At 36.2% G+C, this 23480-nt stretch overlaps 1 protein-coding gene across 3 annotated transcripts; it reads right to left on the bottom strand.

Annotated features, from left to right (window-relative positions):
- Positions 1-211: 211 nt before the first annotated feature.
- Positions 212-23360, bottom strand: LOC139133957 (extracellular signal-regulated kinase 2-like). 3 transcript variants are annotated; one of them, XM_070700778.1, is made up of 15 exons: positions 23194-23360; positions 16726-16824; positions 15827-15856; positions 15287-15377; positions 14464-14594; positions 13921-14087; positions 11114-11311; positions 10297-10431; positions 9455-9560; positions 8382-8694; positions 7620-7754; positions 6629-6704; positions 5688-5997; positions 4560-4733; positions 212-4003 (listed from the first exon to the last, which is right to left on the bottom strand). In XM_070700778.1, exons 1-15 carry the CDS (start codon positions 23257-23259, stop codon positions 3788-3790), a joined length of 2247 nt encoding a protein of 748 aa, XP_070556879.1. In that variant the 5' UTR covers positions 23260-23360; the 3' UTR covers positions 212-3787. The 3 variants fall into 3 exon arrangements, with proteins under 3 accessions (XP_070556879.1, XP_070556880.1, XP_070556881.1); XM_070700779.1 differs by lacking the exon at positions 6629-6704 and having other exon boundaries at positions 5688-6001; XM_070700780.1 differs by lacking the exons at positions 6629-6704; positions 7620-7754 and having other exon boundaries at positions 5688-6001.
- Positions 23361-23480: the final 120 nt, after the last annotated feature.

The following is a 23480-nucleotide window of genomic DNA, read 5'->3' as shown; positions in this document are numbered from 1 at the left end:
ACTAGTCAGTTAACAGTTTCCGTTACCGTCACATATAACCTGTAACTGGCTCTGTGCATGTATTAGTACCAAAATGATACATACCATGTGACTGTAAATTAACAAATCACAACAAATTTTGGATGAGGTGTGTCACAAAAAGTTTAAATAATTTTTTGAGACTTACTTTCTCCTCACTTTCTCCAAAATGAAACAATTTTCTACAAAATAATATGGTGTCATCAAGAGTTTATTGTTTTTTTGTCAAAAAGTTACATTCAATCAACATATTTAGAAATCCTGTCTAGGAAAAGTCATTCTCAACATTATCACACACAAAACTAGTTTTACTTACAAAATATTTGATTGAAATTACAAAAAATTCAAATATTTATACAGAGTGTATGGAACAAACCAAATATTCTACAAAACTGGGTGTGTAAGTAAAATATTGAAATGGATGGTTTCATAAAAATTATCAGCTGATTTTTGAACACTTGTACCCTGCAAGTATTCAATCAATTGCTATTTACAATAATTCATTTTATAATATTTGTGGTAACTTTACAAATTTTTGCATTTAGACACTCCACATGGACATGCAGCCTCCATTCACAATATTGCCACTTTATGATCACAGCAATGTCTAGCTTATAAAAGACACACAATGCAGAACACACTCACGATATAAAATTGAATTTCTATGAAAATACACATCTGGTAAATTGAATCACCTGAGTTCTAAGTTCTACAATTCACTGACATGATGGTGTGTGCACAATAAACGGATTGAGTTTTGAAAATAAATTGTAACCGCATCAGCCTAGATGCTGATAGACACATTAATACCGGTAAACAAGTGTATTGGTAAGCCAGCAGGCACAACAACAGTTCCCCTTAATGTATAAACACAATCATATTACTGGACAACAGAAACCTCCGACATGCACCTATTTTTCTTAACCTTGGAAACGTGGACACAGAACTTCTATGATGAAACGAGAGCATTGGTATTGAAACATGTACAAACAGATTACTCCATAAACGCTCATCTGTATCCATATATGGTATTTTCTCTTAAAGTCACCCAATCTCCATGAGCAGACTATACATCGTCTACAATACTCTGTGGTGTTTTCAGCTACAGTAATACTGTAACTTAAAACACTGCAGTATGGTAGGCAATGTCTATGTGACACAGGAAATGTTATCTGAGAATGACCTGCAATATCTATCTATATGAGACTTGCTACACAAACATTCACCAGTCTTTTGATAATGGAATTTCTTCTCTAAAGAATTTCCATATCAACATAACTGGCAATTTCTGCATGAGACCAGCAAGATCCACAAGATGGCTTCACCAACATAGGTGACCTGCACAATAAATAGTGTTTAACCCTTTTACTACCATGGTTTGGTCCATAGCAATTTTTATCAATGGTTAATATGGAACTGTTTTTAGGGAATAGGGGTTTAGGAATTTTTGTGTGGCTTGAATAATTTGACATACGTCTGTACATGTTACTTGATATGTTTTGCCTTGACATATACTTACAAATTACATAATGTAAGTATATTGGTAGCAAGATTACAACAATCTGATTGGTCGAGACATGAAAATAACTGTTGTATGTGCTTTACAGCACAGTTGGAACATGTGTGAACTTTCTGTTAGAGAAAAATACCTTTTATATTTCATGCCAAAATCTAAGTGTATTGATATGATAGCAATAAACCATCCAAGTACCCAACAACAGGTATACAACAAGAATTTGAACAGTTTATGACACACATGTACAAGTTATTGGTAACAATTGCAATATCTAGGACTTTGGCTCTGAAAGCCTTACACCTGGTATATTAGCATACAACCGTATGAAGATACTTTGGAAGATGAAAAACGCCAACATTATCATCGCATAATTTCTGTAGTTTCTACTGCATTTCATTGGTATGCCAATCTCCTGGGAAAATCTGAAGACAACACTTTTACCAAATACTGATCAATATTCATCAACTTACATGTTCTGATCACAACTACCGTACCATGCTGACTATGGTTTTAACAAAAACCCTGTGAAAATGTCAAAACGTAACCTGTAATTTTTGTTATGCAACAGGAATTGCAATGACTCTAAACCAAGAATTGCTAGAAGTTGACTTAGCAGTAAAAAAAACCCACAATTATAATATTTTTAAAACTGCTGTTTACATTTCCTCACAGCACACTTTGATGCACAATAATTGATAAAATACAAAACATGTTACATGAATTATCACAAATACATATAGCATAGTTACATATACAGAAGAAGTCAATTAATAAATAAAACATATTTTGAAGATATTATTGCTTCAGAGACTAATACAGACCATGGGAACAGAAAACTCTGACATGAACTTTTTGGCTTCTTTGCTGTACAGTTAAACTGTTTGAAATGGTTTTGTTAGGACAGAGACAGTTAGATACAGGGTAACTTGGGGCTTGGATGGGAAATGAATGACAATCAAATAAAGAATTGAAGTCATCACCAGGGATAAAAGATACTACTCAAAGGACAATTGTCAGAATTTACAGTATTCTTGTACAATGTCATCTGTGTACAGTCAGAAATGGCAGTGGACTCATATCTAGCAAATACCAATACCCAGAGACAAACATTCTCTCTTTATATTTATAGATACCAAAGAAAAGTAATGTTTTATAAGGCCTCTTATTCTCCATGCAGAATTTAAAACAAACAAATTGACAGCAAAGGGCACTAGGGGCTTGTGGTTAACTTGGAATTTTTAAATCTAACATTTAAGTTTTCTATACACAGAATACATCACCACTGGGAGATGCCACTGACCTTTGACACTGATCATGTCACAGGTCATGAACTTCTTAGAATTTACTTCTTAGAATATACTTATCAAGCTTAGAATACATTTATGTAAGTATCAGGAGTAAACTGTCAGATAAAATGCATAAATTTACAATTTTAGATCATAAATGTACACGTTTATATTTTCACATTTGGCATTGATTCTAAGCAGAATAAAGATCTTTGGTGCCTAATCATGCTGACTTCATTAAATTTATAAACAGATAATGCCACTGTCTATATATCTATTTACAGGATTTTAAATATAGAACAAATTTCAAATGATCAAACCGCTGGACATAATGTTGTGTACACATGCTTGAAGAAAGAGAAGTTGTGAAATTTACAGATGAGTTATTCACTTCATGAGAGATTTGTTGGTATTTCAGCATCTACATTTCACTTTGACAATATTCAATAATTTCATTCAGAGAATTACAGAATGAACTGGACGGATCACTTAAATCATGAAAAAACAGTAAAGGCAATCAGACAGCAATCAACAATGACTGCTGATCCCAGGCATCAGCTAAATGTAGTTTATATCACCATCATGTGATGTCACTACAATGTGATATATTACAAATCAAATGACATCACACCACCATTTGATATCATCATCATATGACATCACCACTATGTGATATTCATATGACATCATCCCTAGTGATATCATCATCATATGACATTGCCACCATGTGATATCATCATTATGTGACATCATCCCCATATCATATTATCATGTGACATCACATTTGATCATATCATTGTCACATGACATCATTACCATTTGACATCATCATGATGTGATCATCATTTGACAGTAACTGGTCCAGGGGATATCACCCTTGTGTAACATCACCAAGGTATATATCACCCTTGGATGATGTCACCACTGTTTGCTATCACAACCACTTCAAAATTTAAGTAAGTTGATATCACCAACGTTTTATATTGGCTAGTCCAGTAGCAGTTATTGTACCATGTGCCTGAGAATAACTACCAAATACTGATCTAGGCTTAGCAGTGCTGTCAGTATGGCCTTTTCCGTAATACTGACGTTTTCCATAACTTCCTGCTGATTTGTGCCGAGTTTCACTGTATCCGCTTATTGACCTTGGTCTGGAGTCCTTGGCAGACGATGACCTTTGAACCTTTGGGTTAAAAAAGAACAATGCAAATATTTAGATACTTTTCATCTACTGGGGAAAGCAGAAATATTGTGGAAAGCTGTTACAATGTCAATGACTGTCGAAACTCAAGGAGGCATCTAAATAAAGACAGATACTCATTTTGAGTGTGGAACTGAAAGTTTAGAATAATAGACCATAGCCAGAGACGGTCCCCAACATCAACAGCCACAAGTGGCATGTAGGAAATCACTGAGTAAATGCATATCGGATGACGTGACAATGATCTGGGTAACACATGGCAGCCAAAAGGAGGCAAACAAGAACATTGAGAGATTCACTGTGGCCAATGTAATGCTGTAGTGACATAGAACAATGATTCACCCACAGAGCACTGTGTGTCAATTGATCAAAGGATCACAGAATAACACTAAGATTAGTTGAGTAATCATTGGTCACATGATCACAATGAAAAAGTATGATTGGCTGAGCATTTGTCACATGACCATGGAGCAATACAATGATTGGCTGATCAAGTCAGATGATCACAGAGAAGCACTGAGATTGGCTGAGTACGTACCAGTCTGGAACTGCCAACATGGAAGCCACTAGATACAGGTGTACTGTTTAATTGGTTTCTTGATTCACGCAAACTACCAGAATATGACCTTGTTCTTTGATGTGACCCTGAGCCTGGTCGTCTTGGGTTGTGATTTGATGAATAAATGTCTTGTCCATAACCATGGCTCTGACCCTGAACAAACCATGGATGTGAACTAAGTTAGACTTCTGAATAAACAACACATGGTAAGATATAACGAATGTCATTTTTAATGTAAAATGATTTCCTAAATTCAGCTTTTATATAGAGAATCATGATGATGGTATTGTAGCAAAGTGTAAACAATAAAATTATGATGTGAAACATTCCTTGTTAACCCATAGCCTGCCCAGTTCATATATCACCCATCAGGTACTGGCATAAGAGGTCCCATATGTTGCATTTTAACAAAAACTTGTACATTTGAAGACCCCTGAAAACACAGATACCGTAAAGTAACATGATTTACTGACTTCACCCACTGAAATATAGGATGCCCAGTAGGTGAAAATACATATAGGTTCTATAGGATGCCCAGTAGGTGAAAATGCATATAGGTTCTATAGGATGCTCAGTAGGTGGAAATGCATATATGTTCTATAGGATGCTCAGTAGGTGAAAATGCATAATAGGTTCTATAGGATGCCCAGTAGGTGAAAATGCATAATAGGTTCTATAGGATGCCCAGTAGGTGAAAATGCATATAGGTTCTATAGGATGCTCAGTAGGTGAAAATGCATAATAGGTTCTATAGGATGCCCAGTAGGTGAAAATGCATATAGGTTCATTAGGATGCCCAGTAGGTGAAAATGCATATAGGTTCTATAGGATGCCCAGTAGGTGAAAATGCATATAGGTTCTATAGGATGCCCAGTAGGTGAAAATACATATAGGTTCTGCCTCTCAACACCACATTTTACTGACAATAGCAGAATGTGGAAGTGACTGTTGTACTGATTGTTGCTGTGGTTGTCATGGAGAGTGGCTTTCATAGATTCTGTAGGTCATGGTTGTCATGGATACTGGTTGTAAAGATTGCCACAGATACATCAAACTGAATACCAAGAAAACTTGTTGTAATGGTTGCTATAGATACTAGTAACTTACTCGAGATGAGGAGTGAACATTTTCATAACTACGTTGTCTTTCAAGATAACTACTTCCGACACCATGGTTTAGATTTTCATAACTCCGCTGTCTGCTGAGATGACTTGGGCTGTATGTGTTGTCATAGTTTCTGTGTCTTTCCGGGTGACTTCCGGCATGTATGTTTTCCAGACTGCTTGACCGCTGTCTGGTGAATGGTCTTCCGGATGATGCAGCTGGATGAATACTTCTATGTGGATTACTCTGTTGATGTGTTGAGGATTTGACAGCTCTGCTGTATTCTCTAGTGTAATCTCTGCCACTGCTACCACTGCCTGTCAAACCAATACATTGTAAATGTTACCTCAATGAAAACTGTAGGAGAAATAACGCTGTGCCTCAAGTTCTGATACTTTTTTGTTTCAGAATCCATCTTGGTGTTTTGTACTAGTCCTTTAAGTTTACTGAAATACGGGCGTTAAGCTTCTATATTTTGAAATGCATACATATTTTGATAACTGTTAACATTTGAACAAACCTGAATACAAAATCACTTCAAACATACATTTGATACATACAGTATGCTACCTAAACGGCAAAATGTCACAATAGTGGTAGAGGCACCATGGTTCACAATGTATTGTTAGGTTGAGATCTGTATTGTAATTCTATTTAATTTGATTCATATATATATGATCACAGACAATGAAGCAAATACGACAAGTTGCTAAACTCCATAGCGAAATGTTCACTTGGATGACCTTTGACCTAGTACAATGCAGTCACCCACAATGCACCAAGGGCAGTTTCCAACAATGCCATCTGTTCCCAACTATGACCCTGTCAGTATTATGTCACCTTTGACCCTGTGATATGACCTTTCAACTATCCCAATGAAACACCCCACAAACCCTCTGTTTAAAAGTTTAAAAAAGCAAAGACAGAGTATGACATAAGAATACTTGCTGGAGGATGGTGGTGGTTTGGGCTTATTTACACCGTAAGACGCATGTCTATCATACACAAACACATTGGGAACTACAGAGACAACAGAATAAACAATTAACATGCAATTAACAAAGATTAATTAGAACACAAAACAAACAGGTGATTATCAGACAGGATGACATAAAATTCATAAAAGCGGTTATTGCTTACACATCATTGAAGGTCAAGGTTAGCACCATGAACGATGTTTGAAAAATAAACAAGTATCAAGAAATATTTCTTGAGCAATAAGTATAAAGAAATCTACATTTATGAAATTTTGAGAATTTTCAGAATAAGATTCAAAAGTCCCTTTTTGGTTAGACAAATGTATAATTTGTTACTTGACAGTAATCCAAAATATTCTACCACACGAATAATTATCCAAGATCTGAAGTAAAGTGTTTTGTGGAGAGGAGAGACCCACAATGGAACATATTAATGTCATGTTTATTTGTTGAAAATGTGTTCATTCATTTATTCATTCATTCATATTTTCAATGATGATGAGTGACTTTGTATTTGTTGAAGAGAATATTGACTCAAAACTTGATTTGTGAAATCAAAACATGATTTTTAAATCAATATATGGATCTTAAATCCAGGATGTATTACAAGTACATTTCTGATCAATATATGGACCACACTATCATATAATACACAATGATGTAGGCTTCATTCAGAACTGAATTTTCATACAGTAGACTGGAAGCTCTGTCTCTCAGAGGCAATCTTTGTGATTGCTAACACCAGTGACAGATCTTCCAGTCTACTGGTATGTATGTAGCACACATGAAATTGGTGCAATGATGATTTTTAAATGTCAGAATTGGTGGGATGAAAACAGAAAAATATTCATGGAATAATATGGAAAGGATTGGAATGAGATTTCTTCCTGACACAAGATTCCACACATGTGGAAAAGGACACGTGTGGTCTGACATGATATGATGAATGGATGGATACCTGAATTTGTTCTGTACATATTATCACCGGCACTATAACTACGTATTGGCGGCTTTTGAGTTGTTGCTAGGGGAGTGGATTTGGTGGCTGTACCATTGGGAAGGTAACCATGGTAACTACTGCTTTGTCCTGATGCTATAAACCAACACAAAAAACAAACAACATACAACAATAAATAAACAAGATTGTAAGACAGAATACACAGAGCAACACATGCATTGGCTGAGCACACAATAACATGTAGATTTGAAGTCTGTATTATCTAACAGATGGTACAATAAGACTGAATGACGTTCTAGCACAGAAGACTAAAGTCGTGTCTATCAACTGAAAGTATTACACAGAGTACCTGAAAAGCGACAAATTTGTTTTCTTTTGGGTAATTTCTTACTCAGAAACACATGTCAGCTTTCATGTACTTGCTTAACATTTTCAGTTGATACAAATGACTTTTTCCCTATGATAGAACATAGTACATGAACAGTTACACATTAAAGTGTTTCTGAGGAAGAAATAAGAAAATAGAATGAAATTTGTCAGCTCTATGAAAAGGAGGTCAAGCTTACATAATTGTAAATTACAATCTCAATAGACTGTATTTTCCCTCCAAGACTCAATGGACATCTATATGATTTACTGTTGGTAAGCATATCATAGTATTGTATTTACTATTTTACAATATTATATTATTATCTCGTGTTTAGAAAGAAAACACAATAGAACTATTATCAATTTGCAGATCATAATATCAGAATTACTTACCTTGATACTGTTGAGCTGATTTGGGGTGAGCTTTGTAGTGATAATTACCAGGATAAGTATTATTCATAGTATCCGTGACAGATGAGTCGGAAGATGACGGTCTCTGTGGAGGCCTTGGTTGATAATGATGTTGTTGTTGTGATGGTGATGATGGTGGTGGCCGTGGAGGCGTTGTCGGAGGTCTTGCCGGTGACACCGTGGACCTGCCCTGTTTTTGTCTTTGCTGTTCAAGGCTCTCCATTCTCTGTTTTCTTTGTTGTTCTAGACTTTCAACCCTCTGCCTTCGAATTTTATCTTTCTGTTCTTTTATCATCTGTATGAAAACAGACACATATTTTATGGAAATTGTAAAAATGATACATATCAGGTATTACATTATACCAGTAAATTGATGGCACGAATACAGCGATGTGATTGGTCGAGACGTGAAAAGAACCATGGTATTTTGGCTGGCATACGCGCGCTAGCTCTCAGCTTGAGCAAAAATCTCTTTTGACGTTCCATGCCAGAATTTCAATATACTCTTTTGATATAATAGCATATCGCTCGTGCATATATGTCATGAACTGGTCAAAATCTTGTGGTATACCGTTGGTGGGTGTGCTTTATTGCTTAAATATTGTGATCTGAAGTGACATGAAATATCTCTTATTTTCTGCAATCAATTACTCACAATTGACAGTACTCCAGGTGAAACTTTACAGTTGCCTTTCAAATTGACAGTTGGAAATCATTTCACACTTTTGGTTTGCTGAGATAAGAGTGAGACATACTGGATAAATGGTATTTAAGACATGATTATCAGGTAAGGGAATCATGTCACTCTATACATCTCATTTTCCATGAATTTCCTATACTGTTTGTGGCCTTATCCAGTAGTCCTGAGTTCATTCTGTATAATACAGCGATGTACCATTACTACTCACAGTTTCTTAGATTTACACAATTTGCAAATCAACTGCTCCCAGCAAAAAAGTTACATCACTGGATTACCAACCACTACCGGCACACAACCACATACTCCAGGCTTACACAGTTTGTAAGTTAAAAACTCTGATCAATGGACAACTCACCTCATATAGTTTGTTTCTGTATTCATCAACTGACAGTTGTATATCATCAGCCAATGGAGGGATGACATCATGATCTAATGCTGGCTCATCCCGGGAGTTATGAAATCTGACAAGAAATGTCCAAAAACAAAATCAGTCTAAATCAGTGCTACAGGTACAACAATTAGATGGTTTTTCATAAATTATAAGCTGTTTCAGTTTGGTTGCTTTTGCTAGGGGTGTCCCTTTGTCATCTCAACCTATTCATCCCCAAGTCCTTGTAAACTGGTCCACAACCACAATTGATTACAATGCATTTAGGTCAAACCATGGTGGGTCATTTGGTTGCAGGGATGTAGAAATTTTGGTAACAGGTGGCAAAAATAAAAGTACAGGTAGCTAATGGTAGTATATGTGCATATTAAGTATGCCAAATGTCCTGATTTTTTACTAAAACTAAATTTTCACAGCCAGCAAATTTTAGCTGACAGCCAGTTGTTTTTGCCGGCTGCCGGCTATCTTCTACATTCCTGTTGTTGTATCAATGCATCCAAAGAACATTCAACTTTATACATATCCTGGCTGCTGTATGAATATTCCTAATAAACTGATGCAAATTTTTACGGTTTTACTTGTAAACCTGACACTATACTGATACTGATTTTGATAAAAGGATAAATATAATCATGAACTTATCTGAAAGGGACATTTTTTAATGGGTAAACTATTGTCATGGTAACAAAAGTGATGCTGGTAGATTAATCAACTTTTTCCAGCTTCAATGGAGATCACAGGAAACACTGAGAGACTTCTGTGCATTCTACCTCATTCACATGGTCCTCTCAGCCTCTTTCATTTCTTACCTTGCAACATAGGGATGTTCCAATGCTTCCTCCGCTGTCAATCTTTTATCAGGATTGAAACGAAGTAGGTTTCTAAGTAGATCAACTGAATCAGGGGGTGCTTTCACTAAGAGTTCCTCAAATTCTTTCCTATGTCTGCAGAAAAAATATAATCAAAAAATATTACAGAATACATTATTATTTTGAATGGGATACTCATAAAATCTTTCTAATACATATGTGTGACCTGTATGATTGATCACACAATGGTTTTCTAACTTTTGAATGTCAAATGCAAAGCTGACAATTCTGAACCTGAAACTAAACTCACATGCTAGTTATTTTTTGACTTACATGATACAATACAATATGACAGGAAATTTACATAGTGCCTGGTATCCATCAAAATGTTCACTGGTGCTTTACAGAGTGTCAAATGAGTTAGCTCTCTCAAAAAAGTAGGATGTGTGTGGGCCAACTGCATCTCACTTCATCAAAAGTTGCTTCTATGGTTGTAGTTGGACTGACTCTTTTTAGAACACTCTAGGTCTTTAGTTTAGATTTGAAAACCTCTACTTGATGCAGAATGAATAATTAATTCGTTTTGCTCAGTGATACATATGAGGATATTAAGTTTATATATTAGCTGTAGAACTTTATTTTTTTTGGAGCAAGATGTTGACATTGTCTGGCATTGAAGATGTCAGAATTTATATTTTTACACGTGACATGGTTCATTACTGATTTTCTGCTTTGCTACTACCGATTGTAATGTCTTTGTATAATGAACTGACTGTGGTTCACGATACAGATGCATCTACCAGGATATTTTACTTACTTGACAATATTTCTGTCCAGTAATGATGCTCCATACTCAGACTGAATGGCAATAATATCTTCTCTTGTTGGTAAATCTATCGTACTTAATATTCTTTCAAGTTGATTTAGAGTTGAAGAGCCTGGAAACAGTGGTTTTCCCATCAACATTTCTCCCAGTATACAACCCACACTCCACATGTCAACACCCTTTGTATACCTGTACACAGACAAGTAAAATACATTATTTAAACTTTTGAATTTAAGCTATAACCAAATTAATACCTGTACACTAGCTTTGAGACACTGCTTTTTGTAACTCCAGAATATCAAAACACTTCTGCTATCCATGCAAACTATTACAGCTTAATGAATATATACAAGAATTGATAAACATACTCAAAGAGTTTCCCAATTTAAGCCTGTCATCACCTTAGCTTGACCTGATGGCATTTATGTTAGCGAAGTGCGTGAACCTGTTAACAGGGAATTTACAGTGAACAGGTTAACTCTTTGAGCGCTGCAATTTTGCCCACCAAAGCTATAGTGTGCAACATTTTACAAATTTTGTGAATTTTTCTGTAATTTTTTGACAATTTTGGACCGAATGAACATCACATTTTATTGGCTTTAGATTTTTATCAAAAGTTTAGCAAAAATTAGAAAAAAAATTGACTGGTGTATATTTTGATATAGGCGAAAAAAATTGACTTTGGCGCTCAAAGGGTTAAGCCTTGGATTCTACAAGCAATTCCACGATAAGAGTTGTTATTAATAATACAGATGGTTCTAAAATTTACATTGTCAAAACTCCAGTGTTCATTCTAGGACGTAAAAACAAGGGGCCACTTTGGGCCCCTACTCCTGTCCCAAGGGGGCCATTTTATAAAATCGGGGGCCGTCATGATCACACATGTAAAACCCTTGAATTTTCTGCTGAAAATACCATAGTCTATCAAGTCAAGAAAAAGGATATACTAGAGATCGGGCCACCTGTAACCAACGAAGCCTACAGCTAAGTTGTGCTCCGTATACGCATGGAGGTAGTAGTACCTCCATGGTATACGCAACAGGCCCATCAATGGCAGCAGCAAACTAACCGTTTGGTTTGATTCAATTGTTTACGTAACTTATGTGATGAATTATTGATGTCGGACTTTAACAACTGCACAAATTACTACATACTGTGATTTTGACTGGCAGCGATCATGATCAAAGCTTAGCGCACCGGTAGGATTTCTCCGAGTGGCCCCCGATTTGCACTGGTCGACAATTATCACACTGATACAACACGAGAGTGTAACCCGTACGACCTACATAAAGTGATCGATACATCAACTTTTATACATAACTTGTATGTATTAGCAAATTTACGATCATTGGTTCTGATCTGGCTACTCTGGATAACGAGATATATGTCCGACCTAAACTGTGTTGCTCTTCAAAACGATCATATGGCCGGCCAAGCATGAATGCTTTCCTTGCAGTGTTCAACGTTTCGCTGGTATGGACGATAGACGTTGCAAACGCTTCAATTTAAGGGACTGCCCGATCATCCTGGGTCATCAACTATTATATAGTACTGGCGTTAAAAATCTGAGAGGCGACTAGCTTTTCACGATAAACGCGGCGGCCAGAGCCGTTGTTTACATTCATCGATCGTACCACATGCGCACGGCGCCAATACACCATTGCCCCTAAATCAGTCCTTTTTACCCAGCTTCCTATGCACCACCATATATGCCGTAGTGGGCAAAGGTCGAAGGGTAACTGAATCGTTTAACATGGCACACTATGACTGAGGTAATGACCTTCGGGGAGCTACGTAAATGTATGAACTAAGTGAACTCTGCGTGATCGACCGACCCATTCATAAAATGTTGCGCCCTTGGTGGCGCATCAAAGGTAGAAATGAGGGCCATTCGAGATTTTTTTGCGCAAATTGCGCAATGGCGCGTCCTAGAATTAACTCTGAAACTCATGTCAAAACTTCAAAGTTAATTCCCCATTATTACATGTGGGTACAGAGTAACACCAGTGATTCAAGACACTGATAATGTCTTTCCCATTGCTCCTACTGATGTCATTTGCAGCCACATTTTGTACAGAAAATAAACTTTTTGGTTGTGTTCTGATACCAGAAGATTGATAGCTCGTCTCAGTGAGATGTAGCTGTAGCTGCTAAGTATTTATAATTTACAACTGACTATTGGTATGTGTGTCAGTAGTGATGGGTTAAGTTGAGGTTATCAGATCACTGAATGGTGAATAGTATCTGCCATTACGTGGTACACATACATTAAAATGCAAAGATATAAACATGTATACACTTGTCCTTTTGATAGCTGATCAGTGGCTGGTAAACAAGTGGCAGCTGATGTAATTATATTCTACCATAATGTAAAGATACAGGGAACTCTGTTGTGAAATTTCAACTCAAAATTCAGCACATAATTTCCTGATTTCTGATTTAGATAAATCACGCTGAAACATTAGTGATTTGAAATATTATCAGCACAACCTAGTAATCCAGCAAACAGCTGAAAACCAATTTACTCATTTACAGAACACTTCAAATTGTTTTCAGAGTTACAAAGAGGAAGGTTGAAAAACTAAAAATGTAAATAAATGTCTTATAAATTCAATGCGATGACTTTGAAAAGTGTTTTTCTTCAGGGTGGTGAGCTGATAAATGTTACGAATGCTTCCCCCTTGGTGTATCAAAGTAGTTATATGAGGCAACATCAGACAGGTTACTATGGTTACAGAATCATCTACTGGTATTTTATGTTCCCTAACCTTTGCAAAATTACAACACTTTCAACCTACCTTTTGGATGCCAGTAAAATCTCAGGAGCTCTGTACCATCTTGTTGCAACATACTCAGTTAATGCTGGGTTGGTACTTTCTTCCTCTTCAAGTTGAGTTATAGATCTTGCAAGACCAAAGTCTGCCACCTTCACAAAACACTCACTATCTAACAGAATATTGGACGGCTGCAAACAAAAATTCACATCAGATTATTTATTTCAATCTGTGGTTTAGTAGATATGCATCAAATTAGACAATATTGAATAATTTAAGTGAGTTTACCTGAGTCATTTCATATAAAGTCATTCATTTGTTTACTTATTTATTTGTCTATGAACAGCATCACATGGCAGTAAACTTGCATATGAGAACCAGCGTAATTCCAAGAATGATCGAACAAAGGTTATTAATTGTAGCACATACTACATTTGCGATAGTAATACTGGATGGCAGCAAAAAAAAAATTATGAAATTTTCTTTTGCAATCTTTGAATAAACATGGCCACATATAACAAATCTACTTGTACCGGTATATTTTATAACTTTGAAGATATAACTCACCTTCTGATCTCTGTGGATAACATTGCCTGAGTGAAGATACTTGGTTGCTTTTAGCAACTGGTACATTATGTACCTTTTATGTACATCTTTCAATATATTGCCTTTCTTGATAACTGCATGCAGGTCTGTGTCTGTGAAAGGGAAGATTGGTATAAATCATGAGTGTACTGATGTCTTCAATGTAAAATTAATATTGTAGTTGTTTCTTTTATTTGAAGATTAACTCGTAATAGAGATATTCATGATGAAATGGATACCAGAATCAAAATTTCAAAAGGTTGAACTTTTTTTCAAAGGTTTCTAAATCATGAGTTCTTCTGCATATTTTCTTTTCAAACACACCAAACTATAAATTCGTCTCGTAGTACAAATGCACCAGTCATGTTCATTTCTTCTTCCAAAATTTTTGAACTTACATCATTTCTTAGTATAGCTGAAAATTTACAATAATCTAACCAGTTTTTGGAATTAAAGCAATCACTCTAACATTGGTACCTAGCTACATGTGGCTACATGCATTCACATTCAAGGTAAAGTATCAACATATTTGTATTTCAGATTTCTCACACAAATGATATACTGCATTGAGCAATCTAATTTTGAAATACAGTATTAAAAGCAAACAATTTCTCCAACATTTGAAAGTCTTTTATTAATGCAGTGTTGTTCAAATAGTCCATCAGGGTCTTTTGATACAGCTAATCCTGAGAATTCACAGCCTATTCATATGTTGGTAGATTTCTATCAGACCACATCAAAGCGAAGAAAGACAATACAAATATAATGGCAGAGATTATCCCAAGTCAATACAGCTGTTACTTACCCATAAATTCAAAGATTAAGTAAATATCCTTATCATTATCAGCCTTTAATACATTGTGAAGTTTGACAATATTGGGATGGTCACCAAATTCCTGTCAACATTAAAAAGATAAAATACATTGACAAAACTGCAGCATTTCCCTTTGATAAGTATTTCAGATCATTTTAATTACTTTTCTGAACAAAAATCTATATATCTTAACACAAACTTTAAAAGAATTTGTGTTGTAATTCTGGCTAACCTCCAAATTTCAGACATCGGTATTTTATTTTACTTTATTTTCAAACTCCATTTTACACTGTAAGCCTAACAGACCCTAGAGTAGGACTTTCTTCAAGATTTATGGATTAACCCCATAATCCCCACTCTGTAAATGGCATCAATTGTACCGTTCCATGGTGGTCAAAATGGTTAAACACTGCAACAATTATGGTTGCACCAATTCACTTTCAGATTACCACAGTTCACAGAACATTAAATCGTAATCTGCTTCCAGATTACCACAATTGATAGAAAATGAAAATTAAAAAATATACATACCTGCAAAAACATTATCTCTCTGAATGTTCTCTGAAGAAAAAATAAAACAAACAAAATGTTAAGAATCAAACAGATATGGTAGATGTAAGCATAAATAACACATTTCATACAGGTATGCAAATGAGATAAAAGGAAGCTCAGCTCAGACAAAACTATTTTTTTTTACCAAAATCATATTGTAGACTTCTATTGATTTCTGCAATTTTGTTTTCATCATTGGATGAAATAAACTCAATATGACACAACAAAATGAAAGATTATGAGAGTAATTATAATAGTAGCTGCAATATATAAGTAATATGTAAGGGCAATATAACTTGTGAATCACTTTGATCTAATCTTTTCTTGGAGACAAATAAAAACAAATTGTTTGTTTGTATACTTGGGTATACTTATTACAAACTGCAATTACCCATCATAGTGACTAAGATTCTCACAAACAAATCAACACAATAATGTATCAAGTGTGCAGTTTGTCTCATTTGCAATTTACTCAGACAGGGTGCCCTTGCTTACACTCACAAATGCCAAAATATGTAAAACTAAGACAAGTTCAAGATTGAACTGCATACACACTTTTACCCTATGGCTAATACTGAACATCATTTTACTTTTGTTGAAGCAAACTGCAAGCAGCCCTATGGTCAGTATAAGCAGAAGCTGTTGTAAAATTATTCTATGTTACAATCATAATAGGATGGAGACTAATTAAAAAATTTATACTTCTCAAATCACAAATCATTTGCAGCTCAGTTTACTTATCATTTCTAAGCCTTTGCTTTATGGAAACAAAATTTCCCTGTCTGTAATATTACTGTATCTGCATGATACTTCATGCATCAGTGTTTTCCACAATTTGAACCAGTAGGGATATAATGTGTAGTAATTCCACAACATACCTGTGCATCAGTTTGATTTCGGAATGCATCAAAAATCTTCTTGACTGCCACCACTTCTCTTGTTTTCCTATCGATGGCTTTCCAAACGATGCCATATGCCTACATATAAACCAACATACAGATGATTAAGTTACTGTTACACATAGACTACTTATCCTAAATGTTTGTTTTATTGCAGCCAGAGATCTACTTACCTTTAGTTTGTGTGTGTTCTGAGAATAAAATAAAGTTATCCAAGAGTGAAAATCATTCACTTATGAACTGAAGAATACCGATTGCTAGTATAACCATTGCAGTATATTGAAACAACATCTTAAAGTTAAAAATTGAAAGACTGTGTGACTGGGTTATCAGAAATAATGTAAAGATTATACTTCTACCAGATGTATATGACAATGTCAAGAAATAAGCTTTTGGCAATGATGGAAATGAATTGCAATGCAGCATCTGCTGCACATGGAAAACCAATGTATCATTCTGTAATCATTGATTGTAAAGGTATCACTGAGAGTACTTAGTTTTATTTTGATCATTCATTCATTGACTGCCAGGGTCAGGGGTCACATTATGAGAGTTAAAATTACTACTATCACAGTTGACAAGTTTGTAAGGGTTGACATAGAGGCTAGGTTGACCAGAGTCAAATGTGTTCTCTACCAGTCAGCTTACGCTGAGACAAAGGTTTACAACCATAAACATACAGCTAAATTCAATTGAAAGTTGATCAAATTCACATTGTATGTTATTTGTCTAGTTTTGTTTCAAACAAATTCAACTTTATTATGGTATAGTTTTACCCTAAGGTGGGTAGTTAAAACTGACAAAAAATTCTGACTTTCAATGAACTTAAACAAAATAAAAAATTACTGAAAACCTGCCTGTGGTTTAGATAAAATACTGACAGAGATAAGTTTGTCATGCAATCCAGACACTTAAAAAGTCTACTGAAAGGAAGAATTTTAAACTGGGAATGAAAGATCATGTGTATGATCATTATCATCCAGGTCAAGTTGACCTGGGTCAAGTCGACCAGTATCAGGTTGTGTTTGATACAATTGAAGAACTTTTGAGCTGGCAGAGATGGACTGTTAAAGTGAAAGAAAAAGGCTAAGGTTGAAGTGTATTGAGCAAAGTGAAAAGATGGGTGTAGTTAAAATTTATGTGTATGTTTAACCTGTTCACCCCTAATCCCTGTTCACCCCCAATCCCCTGTATACAAATCCACAATTACCATTCATAACAATGGGTTTGGACTAAACCATGGTGGTGAAAAGGTTAATCTCTAAGATGTAAAGTACACTATCACATCATTGTAAGCCACTTGTATTGTAACTGTTGAGACTGCACTATCACTTAAATTTTCTAAATCGTTATGATATAATCCATACAAATTTTGAACTGTGGCTGCACTGCTGTTGTTGTATATGAGGATAAGAAAACACTTGACCTAATTTATATACAGGCATTACCAAAGAAAGCCAACAGAGGCATCAAAATTAAAATACACTGAAACCTTTAACATGTCAACAAATGGGTTTTTGGGCCAGTAGAGCATCTAGTATCCCACCCATCGTGGCATGTTAAAGATTGTTTTCACTCTTGTTGTGACTTTCAACTAAAAACAGGTACAAAACTAGGTTATTCACAACGTAACAGGATTCTGTCAACATGTACATATAAATTATATAAATTCTCTTATCTTCTTTGGGAGATTTTATGAATGCAGAATGTCAAATATGCTGGTGAAGAGGAAGAGTACAGCCCTGCCTTGAGCGATGGATCTTCCAGTCTATTATAGGGAACACAAACGGATGATTTGTGACCCAGGAAACATTTGTACTGTCTTAATCATATTCCTTTGGTCTATCAAAACAGGAACTTAACTCACATGATTTGGGAACCCCAGCATACATTCAGAGGCTCAAACAGCTTTTCAAAAATAACCCAGATCTATATACTACTGATATATAATATATTTAGACTTCATAGATTTTCATGTCTCACAGAATGTCTTCCATCACTACAATATCAGCTGAAGTGACAGCAAGAAGGGATTCATAATCCTACCCACGACACAGGTAACTGAACTATTTGAAAACTAAGAACTCAAATAAATTAATGATCCAGAATGAACTCTCTCATATAACTTGAACTGTAAAGAGATCTGAGATATATGTAAATACAAAGCAAAATATGATGCTATCAAGGGCAGCAGCTCCTGGGACATTGGCAGATAACCTTGTCATATACCGTGGTATATATTTTGCACAGAATTCAGATCATACTTGTGTGAAAATTATTTTGCAGAGATTGAGTAACACCATACACATCTGACAAACCACAACAGCAACTATTGTAAGTGCTGCAGCATCACAACCGATCTAATAATTGTGAAAGTATCTCACTTCTACCTCAATCCTGTAAAATAAATATACCTAAATTTAAATTGTTTCAACAAGCAGGCTGACCAAACATTGTCAGCACTCTATACAGTTATATCAATAACCGTTTGTGTATTTTTTTCAAAACAGTTATTTAATCATTCTGTGCAATGACATCAAATGGTTGCAACTAGGCGTCATTGAAATGTCATAATGAAATACCTGGCCACTTTACTATTTCTCATATTGTAATATAATAGCAACATTCCTTCACGAGGACCATGAATAAAAACTTAATAAATTCGTTTATAATTGGTGGGCGGTAAGTTTAAAGCACTGATGTACTATTAATGATACTAGTCATCTGTGTATGCTGACAAGAATCAACTTGCGACGAATACTTGATTTTATTTTGGTTCAATGTTAATAGCTGGTCATTGATCCTACTTGCTGCAGTACAGTAGCTCGAGGTTTTGCCTGGGTTTTTGGGTCGGACGGCAAAACCAGAGCTACAGATCCAACCATCCAGAGAGAGTGCAGGTGCCGAACGTCTGGACGTTCGGCGCGCCTTGCAAAGTTATTCGGCGAATCCGCCGTTCTTCTCCTTACCGGTTTACCTTCTAATAGTATTTTGCACCTACCCGCTCAAGGATGTCTCGCTATTTATCCAAAGTACTGCCGTTCGGCAGGTTTTTGTGTGCCGATCGCGGGTTACTCACTGAATGGGACGCCATGTTTGAAAGGGATGACGTCACAGTCTCGCACATCCACGTTCCTATCCTATTAGCATAACAATGCACACATTTACGTTGTACGTGTACGCTGCAGCGCTGCGCTGGTTCTTTCAGTTTTCATAACTACTGACCGGCCGAACTCCGAAATGAAGATCCACGTTCCTATCCTATTAGCATTATTGTAGCGATATCAACAAAACGCCATCGGATATTTGCTGCGCTATGTAAAAAAGTTACGCCAGATTGACTTCATGTTCGGGAATTAAAAATCTTTGTACGTGTATAATTAAAACGAAGCTAAACAAATAAAATAAAAATTAAACAAAACTCAAGTAAAAATTAAACGAAATAAATACCGGACGGCTCGGTAGTGCATCTCTTACATAGTTGCTTTTATGTACATAATAGAAAGGAAATAAATGTAACTTCATTGTTACTAAATATAGCTGCACACGCGATATCGCACACTGCTGCCTGAAATTATAACAATTTTATTGATGCTGCTCGCCTGGTCGCTGTTGCAGTTTTTGCGGAAAATGCGGACAAGCATTTAATTTTGTGCAATGGAAAGTTACGCGAGGACTTAATTTTCGGGAAATAAAACTCCGCGTATCAATAAAACGAAGTTAAACAAATGAAATACACTGAAGCAAAATTCATTAAAAAATACACCGAAAATTAATGTCGGGCCTTCTTTCTCGGTCATATCTCCGACCACTGAGTCAAGGTACGAGATTTTGTCGATAGAATGTTCAAATGTGAATTTGAAGTAAGGTACATGGCCCTTTCCAGCGTAAACCATGGAAATGTCGTGTCTGAAACGTTTCCATCGGAATATTTGACCGGAGTGGAGATTTAACATAATTTTCTCAGTTTCACGGAATCTTATGCCAGCTATTTCTGTTGAGGCTGCTGGTGAGCCCACGTTCCATTCACAGATTTGTTTATACTGTATTGTCCGTTGAATTAAAAAAAAATATAGAAAAAAATACCAGGATTTGATATGCTTGACTGGAACAACAAGTAACTTGGGAACGTTTTGATAATAGAGTGTCCGATCATTCCGTTATTTGTATACAAGAGTATGAACGTATTATTTTCGTTACGGGATCGGGGAAACTGTAAGTTACCTCCTCATAATTTTGTCCCCATATCCATCGTGTACTTAAGTCGCGCTGCGTTTACACACCGTCCCTCAATGGAAGGACGGTGGTTTACATTAATACAGGTGTAGTTGGAATTTTCAGCGGTCTATTATTTTCTTAGAATGTAATCTTTCGTATTCATAATTGCTATGCCTCTTCCTATATTGAAGGTTTTTTTGTTTTTCTTGTTTTTGTTTAATCTTCCATTAGCTTTTACGTGTTCCGTGTCGTTTAATACGTTGTTTAGGTTTTCTTTCATTCTTCGTTTGAGAAACTTCAGTTTTTTCCTCTGTTGAAATTTTCTGTTTGTGTTGGTCTTTACGTCGTCTTAGGTGCGGTGATGGACAATGGGTTTATTCAACGGTAGTTCGCTTTTAATATGACGTGGTGGCCTTGGAAAAAGGCCGTCGGGTTTTGGTTTTATTCAGTTCAATTCAACTCAGTACAGCTTTATTCATCCTAAACATGGGCAATAAAAAAGTGCGAATAAAACACAATACATCAAAATATTAAATATACAAAAAGTACATAGATACAGAGCGGTGACCAAAAACATACACATGAAACAGTTTACAAATCATTTAAAAGCCGCAAAGTAATGGAGGAAATGAATAAAAACTTGCGCCGGTTTAACCTGCAAGCAGGTTCCCGAGTGTAAAACGCCGACCGGAGGGTCGCTCCGAACAGAATATGATGAATATGACAGAATATTATTACTACAGTTAACAATTGATCGGGCTTTTCCTAAGTACTAGCTGATCATAAAGTGACAGACTTCTCTTGATATTCTAATTTTAAGGTAAGTGATAAAATTCTGTGAAGTTAATATGTCTTTGATTGTCAGATGAAGCCACCAGATGAGCGAGAATGAAACAACGCTTTCACTGTAATGGATAAGATTTATCTATCAAACATGAAGGAAAGCAGTTTCCTTAAAAATAAATCGCTGTCGCCCTTCCTTCAAGATAGCATCAGTGTTTAAATCCCATTTAATTTTTTTAGAAAGTATTCAACCAAAGGTGGGTACACTTAGAGACAATTTCGATTTCTTTATCGCACACAAAGGTTGTCGGAGGGTTTCGTTCTTGCCTCCTCGGACATCGATAAGAAATATCACACACAACACCACTTAGGAAACAACAGATGACTATTTTTTTGCCTTTGAAAAGTAGCTTACCTTGTTCTTGGCAGCTTCCCTCACTTTTGTGAAAACCTTGTTTGCTATTCGTTTTCCGTCTGCTTTTGCTGTTTCGTCGATGCTGTCGTTTGTATTGTGGCTTTAATAGCGTGATCAAATAATCATTTACAATCACTTTCATGAATAACATGCACGTACGTATTTGTATTTACACATAACATTTCTCTGTAATTTTGTTCATAAAAAATTATCATATAATATCAATCGTCTTCATTTCGGAGTTCGGCCGGTCAGTAGTTATGAAAACTGAAAGAACCAGCGCAGCGCTGCAGCGTACACGTACAACGTAAATGTGTGCATTGTTATGCTAATAGGATAGGAACGTGGATGTGCGAGACTGTGACGTCATCCCTTTCAAACATGGCGTCCCATTCAGTGAGTAACCCGCGATCGGCACACAAAAACCTGCCGAACGGCAGTACTTTGGATAAATAGCGAGACATCCTTGAGCGGGTAGGTGCAAAATACTATTAGAAGGTAAACGGTAAGGAGAAGAACGGCGGATTCGCCGAATAACTTTGCAAGGCGCGCCGAACGTCCAGACGTTCGGCACCTGCACTCTCTCTGGATGGTTGGATCTGTAGCTCTGGTTTTGCCGTCCGACCCAAAAACCCAGGCAAAACCTCGAGCTACTGTACTGCAGCATTGATCCTACCTACACTCCCACAGGTGGTGGAGTGTTATTGTGATTTTCTGGGCCAGACAAATGCAGTGTCACATTTTTGAACCGTCTCGGCAGTGAATGCAATTCCCGCCCGGTTCGGTTGAAGGTGGTGTGTGCACCTTTAACTTCAATAAATAACGTTTGGTTAATTTGATGGCGACCTTCGGCGTCGAGTTCGTTTCCACAACACTGGCGGAACGACCGGTGTCTGAAGCAAGCTGCCACTGTACTGACTGGGCAATGTAGTGCATTCTGTGATAACATTGCCAGTGCCACAACGATTTCAGTTTGTCTATTTTCGTGCAATCGAAAAGAAAGAAAGGGGTGATCGATCATTGGTACTTACCCCCTTCCCGAGTCTTTTCCTGACTTCATATTTCCGAGTTATGTGCTCTTCAATTTCTGAACTCATGATGCATTTTCATGTATATTACATTTATAAACTTCTGATGTTATCGTAAACTAGGTATTTGCCATGTCTAATCACATCCGCGTCACCACTATCCTTTTCCTTCCGCGTACAAAATAGGTCCCAGTAAAATAATCAGAAAAAGGAATCTGTTTCCATGAAAATGGACTGTAGCAACAAATCATTATATTTATGGACACCTTTATCATCTGAGTACATTAAAT

This window comes from Ptychodera flava, chromosome 5 (assembly GCF_041260155.1).
Source record: "Ptychodera flava strain L36383 chromosome 5, AS_Pfla_20210202, whole genome shotgun sequence".
Classification (NCBI taxonomy): Eukaryota; Metazoa; Hemichordata; class Enteropneusta; family Ptychoderidae; genus Ptychodera; species Ptychodera flava.
Note: the sequence above shows the minus strand (reverse complement) of the source record. Positions and strands in the feature narration are given on the sequence as shown.